Below are 12,932 nucleotides of genomic sequence, written 5' to 3'. Positions count from 1 at the left end.
CAAAAGAGCTGAACTGCAAGTAAAAAAGAAACAGTCTGGTTTGATTTATATGTCCTGAATAGACACAATGGTTTCTTCACTCACAACAGGGGTTTCTTGTCCTAAAATGGTTGCTATCATGGGAGCATTGCTCTTGCCAATGTCTGCTACACATATTTTGCATACATCGAAGCGTTGAGGAATTTTTCACAGTCTCCGTTTCGCACTGGATTGCCATTCGACACCCACAGTTTACATACCTTCCCCGCCATCACAGCTACATCTGTGACTAATGATAATGCTTCGTGCATATCTCATAAGGAATCTGAAGAACATGCGTTGCATTGGTTTGTTTTGCTGAAGACTAGGAGCATGCATTGCACCGGTTGTTTTGCTGAAGACTAAGAGCCAGCGTAGCGTAGCGGCTTGAATGTTGGACTATGACTCCGGAGACCAGGGTCCGATTCCCAACTCCGCTATGGGGAACCTTGGACAAGTCACACCCTCTCAGCCTCAGGGGAAGGCAAGGGCAAACCTCATCTGAACCAACCTTGCCAAGAAAACCCTATGGAATTTATCATAAGAAACAAATCCGGTGCATTTGCAGGTTGTTTTTCAGATGATGTTTGCGCGAAAGAGAAACAACGTGAAAATAACCCGAGCGCAAAGTCGTCAAAACCAGCTCCTTTTCACTTTCGCTAAATTCTGAAAGTACGAAGGAGCTTTCCATTCAGATTATTTTGGCATTACAGTGAACCTCGCCTTACGCAGGGATCCGTTCTGGACCCCCCGTGTAAGGCGAATTCTGCCTATGCTCGAGCCCCATTCAAGTGAATGGGGCTTGTGTGTTCTGGTGCAGTGCTGCATGCATGCCATGGATATGCGCCCCATTCATCTGAATGGGACGCGCCGCCCCTTGCGCTCTGCGCATTCTCATGTGGCTTGAGCACATACACTCAAAGCCACATATAACGTGGGCACACTGTATTTCTCTTTCACCCCAACGCATCTGGATTTTAAAATCCCGTTTTTGTACAGGATTTTACCAATTTACCCTCCATGTGATAAACTCTGATGATAGGATGGCCATGATCTTGAAGGCGCACAAAAACAACAGTTCGGTTCAATTTTAATGGCTTCTGATTCCGTCACGATACAAAACAAAGAGATTGTGCCAATATCAAACAGCAACAACAACTCTCTACGTCGCACTTAGTCGAAAGAACACACAACCAGTAAATGTCTCTGCTATTCAGCAAAAGAGTTGGCCCTGGCTATATGCTGCAAAGAAACCCAATAGGCAACATTGGTCGCTGCATTTCTATTCCAAAGCATTTAGTTGCTTAATAGAGAAAGAATTCAAAGATATAGCCATCTTAGTCTGTAGAATCCGTATGCAGAGAGATCTTGTTGTACCTTTGAGACTCATTGCAAGAAAGAAGTTGCCAACTTCATTTCAGTGAGTCTCAAAGGTGCTACAAGATCTCTCTACATACTAATGGAGAAAGGAAAAAGGATGATACAACAGGAAAGGGAAAGTTTGGTATTGTACCAAAGGTGGAGGGATAGTGAAAATAGAGAACATATGAATAGAATATACAGGAGATGGGGGGAAAGGAAGAGATGGATGAGAAAGAAATGTGGATAATGCAAGGAGGAGAATGAAGAATGAAGAAAGATCAACAGAACAGCAACAACAACGAGAACGTGATAAAAGGAAAGGTTATAAAATGACATTAGTGATAACGTGTTCAATAATAATGAGACAGAAGTGCTAATTGATGTTTGTAGTAGAATGTAAATATCCACATTTGCGGCTTTGATTTTTATGAATTTGATCATTCATGGATTTTATTAATATGTTCTCTCTAGGAATATCTGGGTCCTCCAGCACAACTCTATGGTCAACCTTAACCCAAAGTCACACTGAAGGACCCAGAGATGCCTAGAGAGAACACTCTGGTTGGCATTTGTAGCTCCTCCAGTGCAACTCTATGGTCAACATCTGGAAGATGTTGACCACAGAGTTGCTCTGGAGGACCTAGAGATTCCTAGAGAGGTGTCCTCTCACGTAAAACCATAGTGTTTTTGTTATTTGCGGGTCTTCTACATTCGCAGGGGTCCTGTGCCCCTATCCCAGCGAATGTAATGGGGAGGGAAGCATTTAGTTGCCGTGTGGCATTGTGCATCTCCACGTGTGGCACTTCTACTCTTTTTGTGACACATAAAAAGATGCGGAGACTATTTTGCCAGGAAGGCAAGGAGCAAAGTCATGGGGCATTTCACCTCTCCTTTACTCACAAACCCCGAGGGCCCAGAGATGTTGCTTTCTTGGCCGCATCCGCTCCTCTGCCCAGTGGGGTATCTGAGCAAGTCAATGTAAAGCCACCTTGAACACATAATAGACCCTGGGAAGCCGTGTTTGCATTGGGGACCGTATTCCAACCGCAAAACCCATAAGCTCATTGCAGCGCCACGGGGAGCGTGCCGTCAAATAAGACAGAACGGCTGGCCTCCCGACTAAAGAGGCTCTTTGTTTTTTGGAGAGGAGGAGGAAGAGGAGAGAAGGGAATTATATTTGTAGAAGGAAACCTAAACCTGGCCGTCTTGCCGAGAACCAGAACGAGAAAAGGCGGCTCATTCTTGGGGCCTCTCCAGATGGTTCTTTCAGTCCCACGTCAGGAATAAACTCTTCTAGAACATAGTCCGAAAAACCCACAAAAATCTATGGATGCCAGCCATGAAAGCCTTCAACTTCACATTAAATCATGACGCCTTTTCCCTCCGCTTTATGCGCTGTGTGCCTTTGAGTCGCTTCCGACTTATGCTGACTTTGTTTCTTAGCAAGACTTTGTTCAGAGGAGGTTTATCATTTTCACCCTCCATCGGTTACAATGCTCTCTAGACCGCAAACACTTTGGCCACAGACCTGTGGTCTTGTTTGTTGCATTTCTAACTCAACACATCCATGGATAACGCTGTAGTGTTATGGCTGTGGTCAACCAGCCAACGCTCGACATTCGGAGCGACGTTTCGCGGGAACCCAGTCCAAGGGAGGGTTAACACATTTATAAAATCAGCCGCAACAACCTGGAGGATGTCACTTGTATTTGAACAGCAAGGGAAATCAGTTATATCTGTCTCCGAGATTTAAGCAGATCCATGATAAGAAAGCATGTTGCTTTTTGGCTCCTTCTGCAACTGTTATTTTGCACTCTTGGCCAATCCAAAAAAGAAAGAGTTTGTATCTCCTCCAGAAAGCAGAGTAACTACAACTATCTCACATTCAACCACTACACAGGGTGCACACACACACACACATGTATATACTGTATATATATACACACATGTTCTGTATCTAAATATGTGCATTTTTCTCCCTCTCGCTCCATCCAACATTTCCTTTCCTCCGGGAAGCTTTTGTATAGCCAAGGCTATTCGTTGCAAAGGATTCTGGGCTCTGGCTTGGCCTCTTAGGCCTCATTGCTGCCTGCGTCGGCCAAAATGCAAAAACAAAGGCAAAAATACACATTAGAGCAGCTGCGGAGGAAGGGATAAGCTGAGTGCAAAGCATTTGCTTTGCATGCAAAAGGACCCAGATTCGGCTCTTGGCATTGCCAGAAATGGCAAGGAAAACATGATTTGAGCCCCTGGTGAATCATTATTATTATTGTTATTATTATTATATGTATTTATATAAATATATATCACTGCCAAAGAAGGAGAAGGAGAAGGGGATTTATTTATACTTCCCACCTCTCCCTATGCATCGAGGCGGGATTACAACATTAATAAAAATACAAACACACAATGAAAAGCTGCATGAACCAAATGATACAGACAAGACTGAGCATCTGTATCAATATGTGAATTAACAAAAGGCAAGATAATCAAAAGATCTTATGAAAAGTGACCGAGGGAGTTGGGTTTGCTTAGCTTGAAGAAGGGAAGACGGATGGTGCACCATGGCATGTGTAGTTTGGTGAGGCACCCGCACTCTTTGGCAGGGAAGACTAAAGCGTCTGCAGAACTACAAATCCCAGGATTCCCTAGGCTGGAGCTACACTAGTGTCAACCTGCATTATAGTGAGCTTGTGTAAATAGGCATTCAAGTATGAAGTTGAAGGCTTTCACAACCAGCATGCATAGGTTTTTTTTGTGGGTCTTTTGGGCTATCTGGCCATGATCTGGAAGAGTTTGTTCCTGACGTTTCGCCAGCATCTGTGGCTGGCATCTTCAGAGAATGCTGGCAAGGAAGAGAGTACACACACAGTATGACCATGAGTAGGGAGGAATGGTTTCCATGTGTGCATTGCCATTCAAGAACAGAAGAATACACAGATTAACATGGAAAGCACTCCTCCCTACCCAGGGTCACACAGTGTGTGTGTGTGTGTGTGTGTGTGTGTGTGCGCGCGCACACACAGAGACACAGTGGACCCTCACCTTACGCGGGGGATCCATTCCAGACCCCCCCCCCACGTAAGGCGAATTCCACCTATGCTTGAGCCCCATTCACTTGAATGGGGCTCATGTGGACGGTGGCACAGTGGCACGTGCACCATGGGCTCATGCCCCATTCATCTGAATGGGACGCCTTGCCCCTTACACCCCATGCGCTCTTGCGTGGCTTGAGCACATAAACTCAAAGCCGCGTATAATGCGGGTGCACTGTACACACACGCTGTGTGACCCTGGGTAGGGAGGAGTGCTTTCCATGTTATACCCAACTCTCTTCCATGCCAGCATTCTCTTCCATGCCAGCCATGAATGCTGGTGAAATGTCAGGAATAAACTCTTCTAGAACCCGGTCTCATAGCCCGAATAACCCACAAGAAACTATAGGCATTCAGTACTTCCTCACGCACTGCTTTCCTCAGCAATGCAACCATTGTTGTCTTGGGCATGGTTCCTCTCCTTTCCAATGAACCACCCTTGGTCCTCCAGACGATTCGGACTTCAGCTCCCATAATTCCTGGCTGTCGGCAAAGCTGGCTGGGGCTTCTGGGAGCTGAAGTCCAAAACAAATGGAAGGCCAGAGGTTGGGAACCATTGCTGTAGAGTGGAGAGTCCCAAACTTTGCTCATCCAAGTACAGTATTTTGGGAATCACTAGTCTACTAGTGACATAGTACAGGATTCATTACAGTAGTTTATTACAGTACAGTAGGCCCGCGCCATATGTGGGCGCACTATACGCAGCTTTCAGCTTACGCTGAAGCTGCACTGGAATACAATGAATGGCGCATGCACCGCTGCACCCAAGCCCCATTATAGTCAATGGGGCTCGAACATACACATTAGTCGCCTTACGCAGGGTGTGTGTGTCCATATCGGATCCCCCTCATAAGGCAAGGATCCACTGTAGCATGTAAAATGGTGACACTTAGTCTGGACCCCCCCTTCCCAAAATCCTGGCTACATCCCTGGATCTATAGCAGTGTAATACAGTTGTACAGTCCACCCTTCTCTTACGGGGGGGATCCCTTGCGTAAGAGAAAAAAGTTTGGCGAGATATTTAGCCTTCTCTCGTGGAGCACTCTGGTGCCACCACAAACTATAGACCTCAGGATTCAATAGCATGCAGCTGCAGCAGTGAAAGCGGTGTCAAACTGCATTATTTCTGCAGTGCGGATGCAGCCTCTGGATGGAGCTTTGGGGTGCAAAGGGGGCTTCAACATGGATGGAAGGGATGGATTCATTCAACTCACCATACTGGCAGCAGGGCCCTTGGAAACCTGAAGGGCAGTGGCAGACCTGGGACGATCCTTCCATACATTTTCCTCCGTTGAAACACACGCCGTAGTTGCAGACGGCTGCAAACGGAGCAAAGAGAAAGGTAAGTTTAGATGGCAATATTTATAGGCAAGAGGTATTAAATATCCTTCGTGTTCAAGGAGTATACAGTTTGTCTCTTGATGAATTCTGGGCTTTATTACTTCCAGACTACGAAAAAGAAGAAACCAATTCTGGTGATATTTTGCTAACCGGAAGTGTTCATAAATGAGAGCATCTGTTGATGAAGCCTTTATTTTACTTTTATGTTCAATTATTCAGATTTTTAAAGAACGCAATGCTTGACCAATGAATGCTTTCTGACACAGACAGACAATGGTCCGATCCACACTGCGGAAATAATCCAGTTTGACACCGCTTTAACCGCCATGGCTCAGTGCCATGGAATCCTGGGGATTGTAATTTGTTGTGGCAACAGAGTTTCAACGCGGTGAAATTCGGGGAGTTGTAGTTTTGCGAGGCACTGAGCCTTCTCCGTCAAAGGAGGCCCAACGTCTCACAAAACTACGACTCCCAGAATTTCACAGCGTTGAACCAGGGCAATGAAAGCGGCGTCAAACTGGGTTATTTCGGCACTGTGGACCATAGTACCCAGCTTGTTGGAGGCGAGTATCTTACAGTTGTCAACTTCTTAGTGCAGTATTAAGTGGTATACAAATGAAGCAGCTATTGCTATTAGCTATTCCGGCTGGAATTTTCTTTTAACAGCAATTTTATTAAATCGAACCAAGAATTAAAATCGTTGCGTTTTATTTGTTCGTTTGTTTGTTCATTCGTTAGGCTGTGTCTCTTGTATTGCATCTTGTTGCAAATGTGGAGGGCAAACTGTACATGTTATTGTTTTGTGTCTTCCAGTCATTTCTGACTTATGGAGACACTAAGACGAACCTATCATCGGGTTTTCATGACAAGATTTGTTCAGAAGTGGTTTGCCATTGCCTTCCTCTGAAGCTGAGAGTATGTAACTTGCCCAACATTATTCTGTAGGTTTCATGGCTGAGCTGGGAATCAATCTCAGGTCTCCAAAGCCTCAGTCCAACAGTCAAACCACTATGCCTCTATCTGTCTGTCTGTCTGTCTGTCTATCTATCTATCTATCTATGGAAGACCACTAAGCCACAACGGCCTCCAAGTTCAGTGCAAGACTTAATGTATGAGATGCTTTCCAACACTTCAAGCAAAAATTAATTCCATTTGCATTAATGCGTTCTGGCGCAGAACAAAAAGCAATAGATTCTCCCTCTGATAAACTGCATAGTACTTCTGGCAAAGATATGATGCAAACCCATAAACACTCGCATTGTTGGGATTTTATCAATTTGCCATCAATTGTGTGACCCCCGTTAATAGAGGACCGACTATGCTATGACTTAAATTTCCTGCCATTCTTTTGCATGGCATGGGAAGTTAGAGAGAGATTGCATTTTAATTCTCAGGGGGGGGAAATGAAGGAGAGTTCGTATCTAAGGAGCGGAGGCCTTTATTTCCATGCATAACGGGTCCAAGGTTCGAGTCCTGTCATCTCCAGGGAAAGACCCTCCTATGAGGCCACGGATAAATAGCGGCACTCAGAGAAAACATCTGTATCTGTAGCTTTTTATAAAAACATCTAAAATCCACAAAACAGTGATACCTTTATGCAGTCAGCCAACATGCACAAAATATATGATGCAAGCTTTCAAAGCTCCACTGGCTTCTTCATCAGGCAATGGTGTTATAAGACCCACGGAGAATTTAAAAATGAAACGACAATGGTCCAAAACAGGTTGCATAAATATTCCAATCTGAGACTGTTTTAACTGCCCCGGCTCAGTGATAGGGAATCCTGGGAACTGTAGTTTATTGTGAGCCTTCAGAGAGAGAAGGCTAAATGTCTCATGAAACGACAATTCCTAGAATTCCCTAGCATTGAACCAGGGGGGCGGTTAAAGCGGTCTCAAACTGGATTATTTCTGCAGCGTGTTTTGGACTCACCTTAGTCCCGCAGGTTGCATTTTCTCAAGGTATTGCTGATGTGTTGTTCTTTGGAGGAATATCTATGCAAGCTGGTCCCTCTTTCTTCTGGCCCTGTGGCACAAAGCACTCCAAAGCCCAGGAAATAAAATACAAATCCCATTAGCAATGCAAAAAGGTACGCCTTCTGAGATCCCAGATGTGTCCATCTGGATGGCCATCTGTCAATGGGGATGCTTTGATTTAGATTTCCTGCATGGCAGAATGGGGTTGGACTGGATGGCCCTTGGGGTCTCTTCCAACTCTAGGATTCTATGATTCTATGCCTTTGGTGAGATTTGCTACATAGCTTTTGTTATGGAAGCTTTCCATGTGTATTTGCAGTGGGCCCTTTGTATCCATGGGGGATCCGTTCTGGATCCCACTTCCACCCCACATCTGCCTAGAGAAGGGTTTTCTCTAGGGACTTCTAGGTCCTCCATGGTCAACCTCTGGCAGAGTTGCGCCGGAGGACCCAGAGATTCCTAAAGAGAACATGCGACTCAAAACCACAAATAATCAAATCCAGGAAGTCAAAGCCACAAATGTGGAGGACCAACTGTATAACTGTTACTTTTTAGAAATCACTATTCATAGTACACTGGGTCCTTATGTGATGAGGGGGATCCATTCTGGATTCCCCCCCCCAGGCGTAAGGCAAAACGCACATATGCTCGAGCCCTAATGAATATAATGGGGCTCATGCTCGCGACATGGCAGAGCGCGAGTGCCATGGGCACGCAGCCCATTCATTCCTTTGTCGCGCAGCTTCAGCATAAGCTGAAAGCCGTGTATAGTGTGCCTGTATGTATGGCGCGGGTGCACTTCTTATCAAAGCCGCACATACCTCTCTCCTTTCGCCCTCATCTTAAATCCCACCACAACTTGCATCGGAACCCTATGGCTACCTTGAACTTTGGCTGCATCGGAAGAGCACTTGATCTCTTCCATTAGCTCTGCTTAAACTATGGCTGACGTTTCTTTAGATCCGTCCCTATCAGTGGGTAGTTGTCCAGACAAAGGAAGCTTTCAGCCAACGCTGTAATGAGACAGTGCTGAAAATTGCCTTCAGAAATCCAGCTGAGATACTATCTTAAAGAGGAGGAGACAATCCCTGGTCTTTCTGGAACCACATCAGACACCAGTGGCAGAGTTGCATGTTTTATTTGTGTTCAGTTAATTCGGCTTGCCTATAATCTACCAAAAGACGGCAGCGCATGAGTAGCTGCTGAGTATGTGCCATGTTGCAGATTAGATATACCCACCAAATGGATGTATCAGAGGCGGAACAGATCCCCCATGACAAACTAAAATAAAGAATGGCCACAAAATGGTGAAGGCATTGGAAACCATGCTTTCTGAGTGAAGACATAGGGAGCTGGGAATGCTTACGCTGGAGAAGAGACGGTTAGGAGGTGATATGATAGCCCTGTTTAAGTATTTGAAGGGATGCCATATTGAGGAGGGAGCAAGCTTGTTTTCTGCTGCTCCAGAGACTAGGACACAATAGAGCAATGGATGCAAGCTGCAGGAAAAAAGATTCCAGCTCAACATTAGGAGGAACTTCCTGACAATGAGGGCTGTTCGATGGTAGAACACATTCCCTTGGAGAGTGGTGAAGATCTTTAAACAGAGGCTGGTTGGCCATCCGTCGGGTATGCTTTGACTGAGAGTTCCTGCATGGCAGAATGAGGTTGGACTGGAGGGCCCTTGAGGTCTCTTCCAACTCTAAGATTCTGTGCAGTAATGTCCTAACAACATTGGCCAGTCTCAACAGCAGTGGCCAGAGTGGAGTATGTTGGGATGATGCATTTGCACACCATCTGGAGGACCACATTAGAATCATAGAGATGGAAGAGACCACTAGGGCCATTCAGTCCAACCCCATTCTGCCATGCAGGAACTCTCAGTCAAAGGATCCCTGACAGATGGCCATCCAGCCTCTGCTTAAAGACCTCCAAAGGAGGAGGCTCCACTACACTCCAAGGAAGAGTGTCCCACTGTCCAACAGCCCTTACTCTCAGGACGTTCCTCCTAATGTTGAGGTGGGATCTCTTTTCCTGGAGCTTGCATCCATTGCTCCTGTTCTCTGGAGCAGCAGAAAACAAGCTTGCTCCCTCCTCGATATGACATCCCTTCAAATATTTAAACAGGGCTATCATATCACCTCTTAACCTTATCTTCCATCCCTGTTTGAGCCTTCTCTCAAACTGCCTTATCCAAATGGTTCCAACAGCAAACAAGGTAAAAGGGTGCAACAACACGGAGGGGACAGAAAACAGCGCTCCTGCAAAAAGCATTGGACCGGGGACATTTATGAGGTGTGAGCTGACAACCAGGGAGGAGGTTATGAGTCCAGCAGACACAATCACACACGATGGAAGGGAGCAGCTAGGAAATCCAGTCTTCCACAAGATCTTTAATGGATCTCTGCGGAGTTGTTAAAAGAGCCCAGGCCTGATGCTTTCGTGCCTTTTCCTTTGACAGCCTGTTTTCCATGGAAACATTTCCATCCCTTTTCCAGCTTTCCTTTTGCAGGAAAGAAGAAACTCAAAAGGGATGCTGATCCGATAGCGCCCAGACAAACAAAAAGTGGAGGTGCGTCTCCATTGGCAAAGGAGATGTCTTCCTGGGCATGACTTCTTTAGCACCAGAGGCAGAAATAACAGGGAAAGAATAGGGATAGGGTCCTACGGCTACACCAGAAAAAAAAGATGCGCAGCTCAGTACATGTTTTTGGCAGACTTGCTATTCGGAAATAAAGACATGCACATGTGGAATGAAAAAAAACAGGTCAGGTAAGCATGGCGTGCGTAAAGAAAAACAAAATGCAGCCAGGGATCGTTCTTTTTTCCCTTTCACCAGCCTCCACTTTTCTAACCATTTCCATTTTAGCATCCAAACCTATAGATCTATGCTTTTGTTTTTAACATGCCTGAAAAAGACTGTTGAAGAGGAGGGGGCTAGGTATTAAAAATATGCACTTGGCATCAAATACAGTGGGCTCTTGGCATCAATAATAATAATTATTATTATTATTATTTATTTATTTATTTATATGCAGCCTATTCAGATTAGGACTGGGTTCAGTTACAACCCTTTGTGGAGACCAAAATCTGTCGAAGCTCAAGTCCCATTAGATACAGTGGCAGAGTAAAATGGTGTTCCTTATATAAAATGGCAAAAGCAGAGTTTGCTTTTAGGAATTCATTCATTCATTTATTTATTTTGGAGGGGGATATTTTCAAGCTGTGGATGGTTGGATCGTGGATAACACATCCATGGACATGGAAGGCCAACTTTATACTAGGTATACCTAAGTGGCTTCGTCCTAAAATGACATACTGGTTCATGACAGATCTGAGCAATTATTATTCTCTGCTCCGTACTCACAAGGTGAACGTGAGCCAGGAGTGCGATGCGGCAGCTAAAAAGGCCAATGTGATTTTAGGCTGCATCAATAGAAGTACAGTGGCTAGATCAAGGGAAGTAATAGTGCTACTCTATTTTGCTTTGGTCAGGCCCCACTTGGAACATTGTGTCCAGTTCTGGGCACCACATTTCAAAAAGGATGTGGAGAAATTGGAGCCATGTGTCCAAAGGAGGGCGACTAAAATGGTGAAGAGTCTGGAAACCATGAAGCCCTATGAGGAACGACTTAGGGATCTGGGGATCTTTAGCTTGGAAAAGAGAAGGTTAAGAGGTGATATGATCACCCTGTTTAAATACTTCAAGGGATGTTATATTGAGGAGGGAGCAAGCTTGATTTCTGCTGCTGCAGAGAACAGGACCCAGAACAATGGATGCAAACTGCAGGAAAAGAGATTCCACCTCAACATTAGGAGGAACCTCTTGACAGTAAGAGCTGTTTAACATTGGAAGACCCTCCTTTGGAGATTGTTGTGGAGTCTCTTTCTTTGGAGGTCCTTAGAGGTTGGATGGCCATCTGTCAGGGATGCTTTGACTGAGAGTTCCTGCATGGAAGGATGAGGTTGGACTGGATGGCCCTTGAAGTCTTTTCCAACTCTACGATTCTATGATTCTATCTCTTTCAAAACTATCTCACCGCAAATAATACATTTCCTCTCTCTGATAATCAGGGTTCATTATTCAAGTGACAAACTGAGATTCTTTCTCTGGGCGTCTCTCTCTTCCCTATCATTCTTTTGCCTTCCTGAACGGAAATATACATTTCCTCTGTAGGAAACACTGTCCAGCATTTTTCCCCCAACCTTTCTTCTTCTGGGTTCAGATGCGGCCATTAGCTGTCAGTTGCCCTTTGCGTTTGCTCGACAAATGCATCTTTGCTTTGGCTGGGTAGACTGGGCGTTTTTAAAAACGGTAGTCCCAAGCTTCAGGGTGGCATCAGGGTGTCTACTCCTGGCCCCAAACTAGGGCTCAATACAGTAAACTGAAGTTATTGCAAACTCAACAGCAAAACCAAATGTGGGCTGGAGGTCTTTGGGCAGAGGATGGGTGAACATCCCAAAAAATGCTCTAGTTTTCTATATCAACCAAACTGTTGGCCTAGATGGTTGGTAACAGAATCACAGAGTTGGAAGAGACTGCTGCAAGGGCCATCCAGCCCAACCTTATTCTGCCATGCAGGAAGTCCCAATCATAGTATCCCTGACAGGTGGCCATACAGCCTCTGCTTAAAGACCTCCAAGGAAGGAGACACCACTACTCTCCAAGGAAGGAGTGTGTTCCACTGTCGAACAACCCTTACTCTCAGGAAGTTCCTCCTAATGTTGAGCTGGAATCTTTTTTCCTGCAGCTTGCATCCATTGCTCCGGGTCCTAGTCTCTGGAGTAGCAGAAAACAAGCTTGCTCCCTCCTCAATATGGCATCCCTTCAAATACTTAAACAGGGCTATCATATCACCTCCTAACCGTCTCTTCTCCAGCTTAAGCATTCCCAGCTCCCTATGTCTTCACTCAGAAAGCATGGTTTCCAATGCCTTCACCATTTTGTGGCCATTCTTTATTTTAGTTTGTCATGGGGGATCTGTTCTGCCTCTGATACATCCATTTGGTGGGCACATCTAGTTTGCAACATGGCACATACTCAGCAGCTACTCATGCGCTGCCGTCTTTTGGTAGATTATAGGCAAGCCGAATTAACTGAACACAAACGAAACATGCAACTCCGCCACTGGTGTAGCAG

At 45.3% G+C, this 12,932-nt stretch overlaps 1 protein-coding gene across 3 annotated transcripts in view; it reads right to left on the bottom strand.

Moving 5' to 3' along the window:
• Window positions 1–12,932, bottom strand: part of MEGF6 (multiple EGF like domains 6) — a 136,577-nt gene that overhangs the window by 106,496 nt on the left and 17,149 nt on the right. For all 3 annotated transcript variants that reach the window (XM_042478729.1, XM_042478727.1, XM_042478730.1), the window contains exon 4: window positions 5,690–5,794. In XM_042478729.1, the coding sequence (XP_042334663.1) occupies window positions 5,690–5,794 (105 nt within the window). The remainder of the gene's footprint in view (window positions 1–5,689; window positions 5,795–12,932) is intronic.

The sequence above is a fragment of the Sceloporus undulatus genome, chromosome 7 (assembly GCF_019175285.1).
Source record: "Sceloporus undulatus isolate JIND9_A2432 ecotype Alabama chromosome 7, SceUnd_v1.1, whole genome shotgun sequence".
Taxonomy (NCBI): Eukaryota; Metazoa; Chordata; class Lepidosauria; order Squamata; family Phrynosomatidae; genus Sceloporus; species Sceloporus undulatus.
This window is presented reverse-complemented; position numbering and strand designations above follow the sequence as displayed.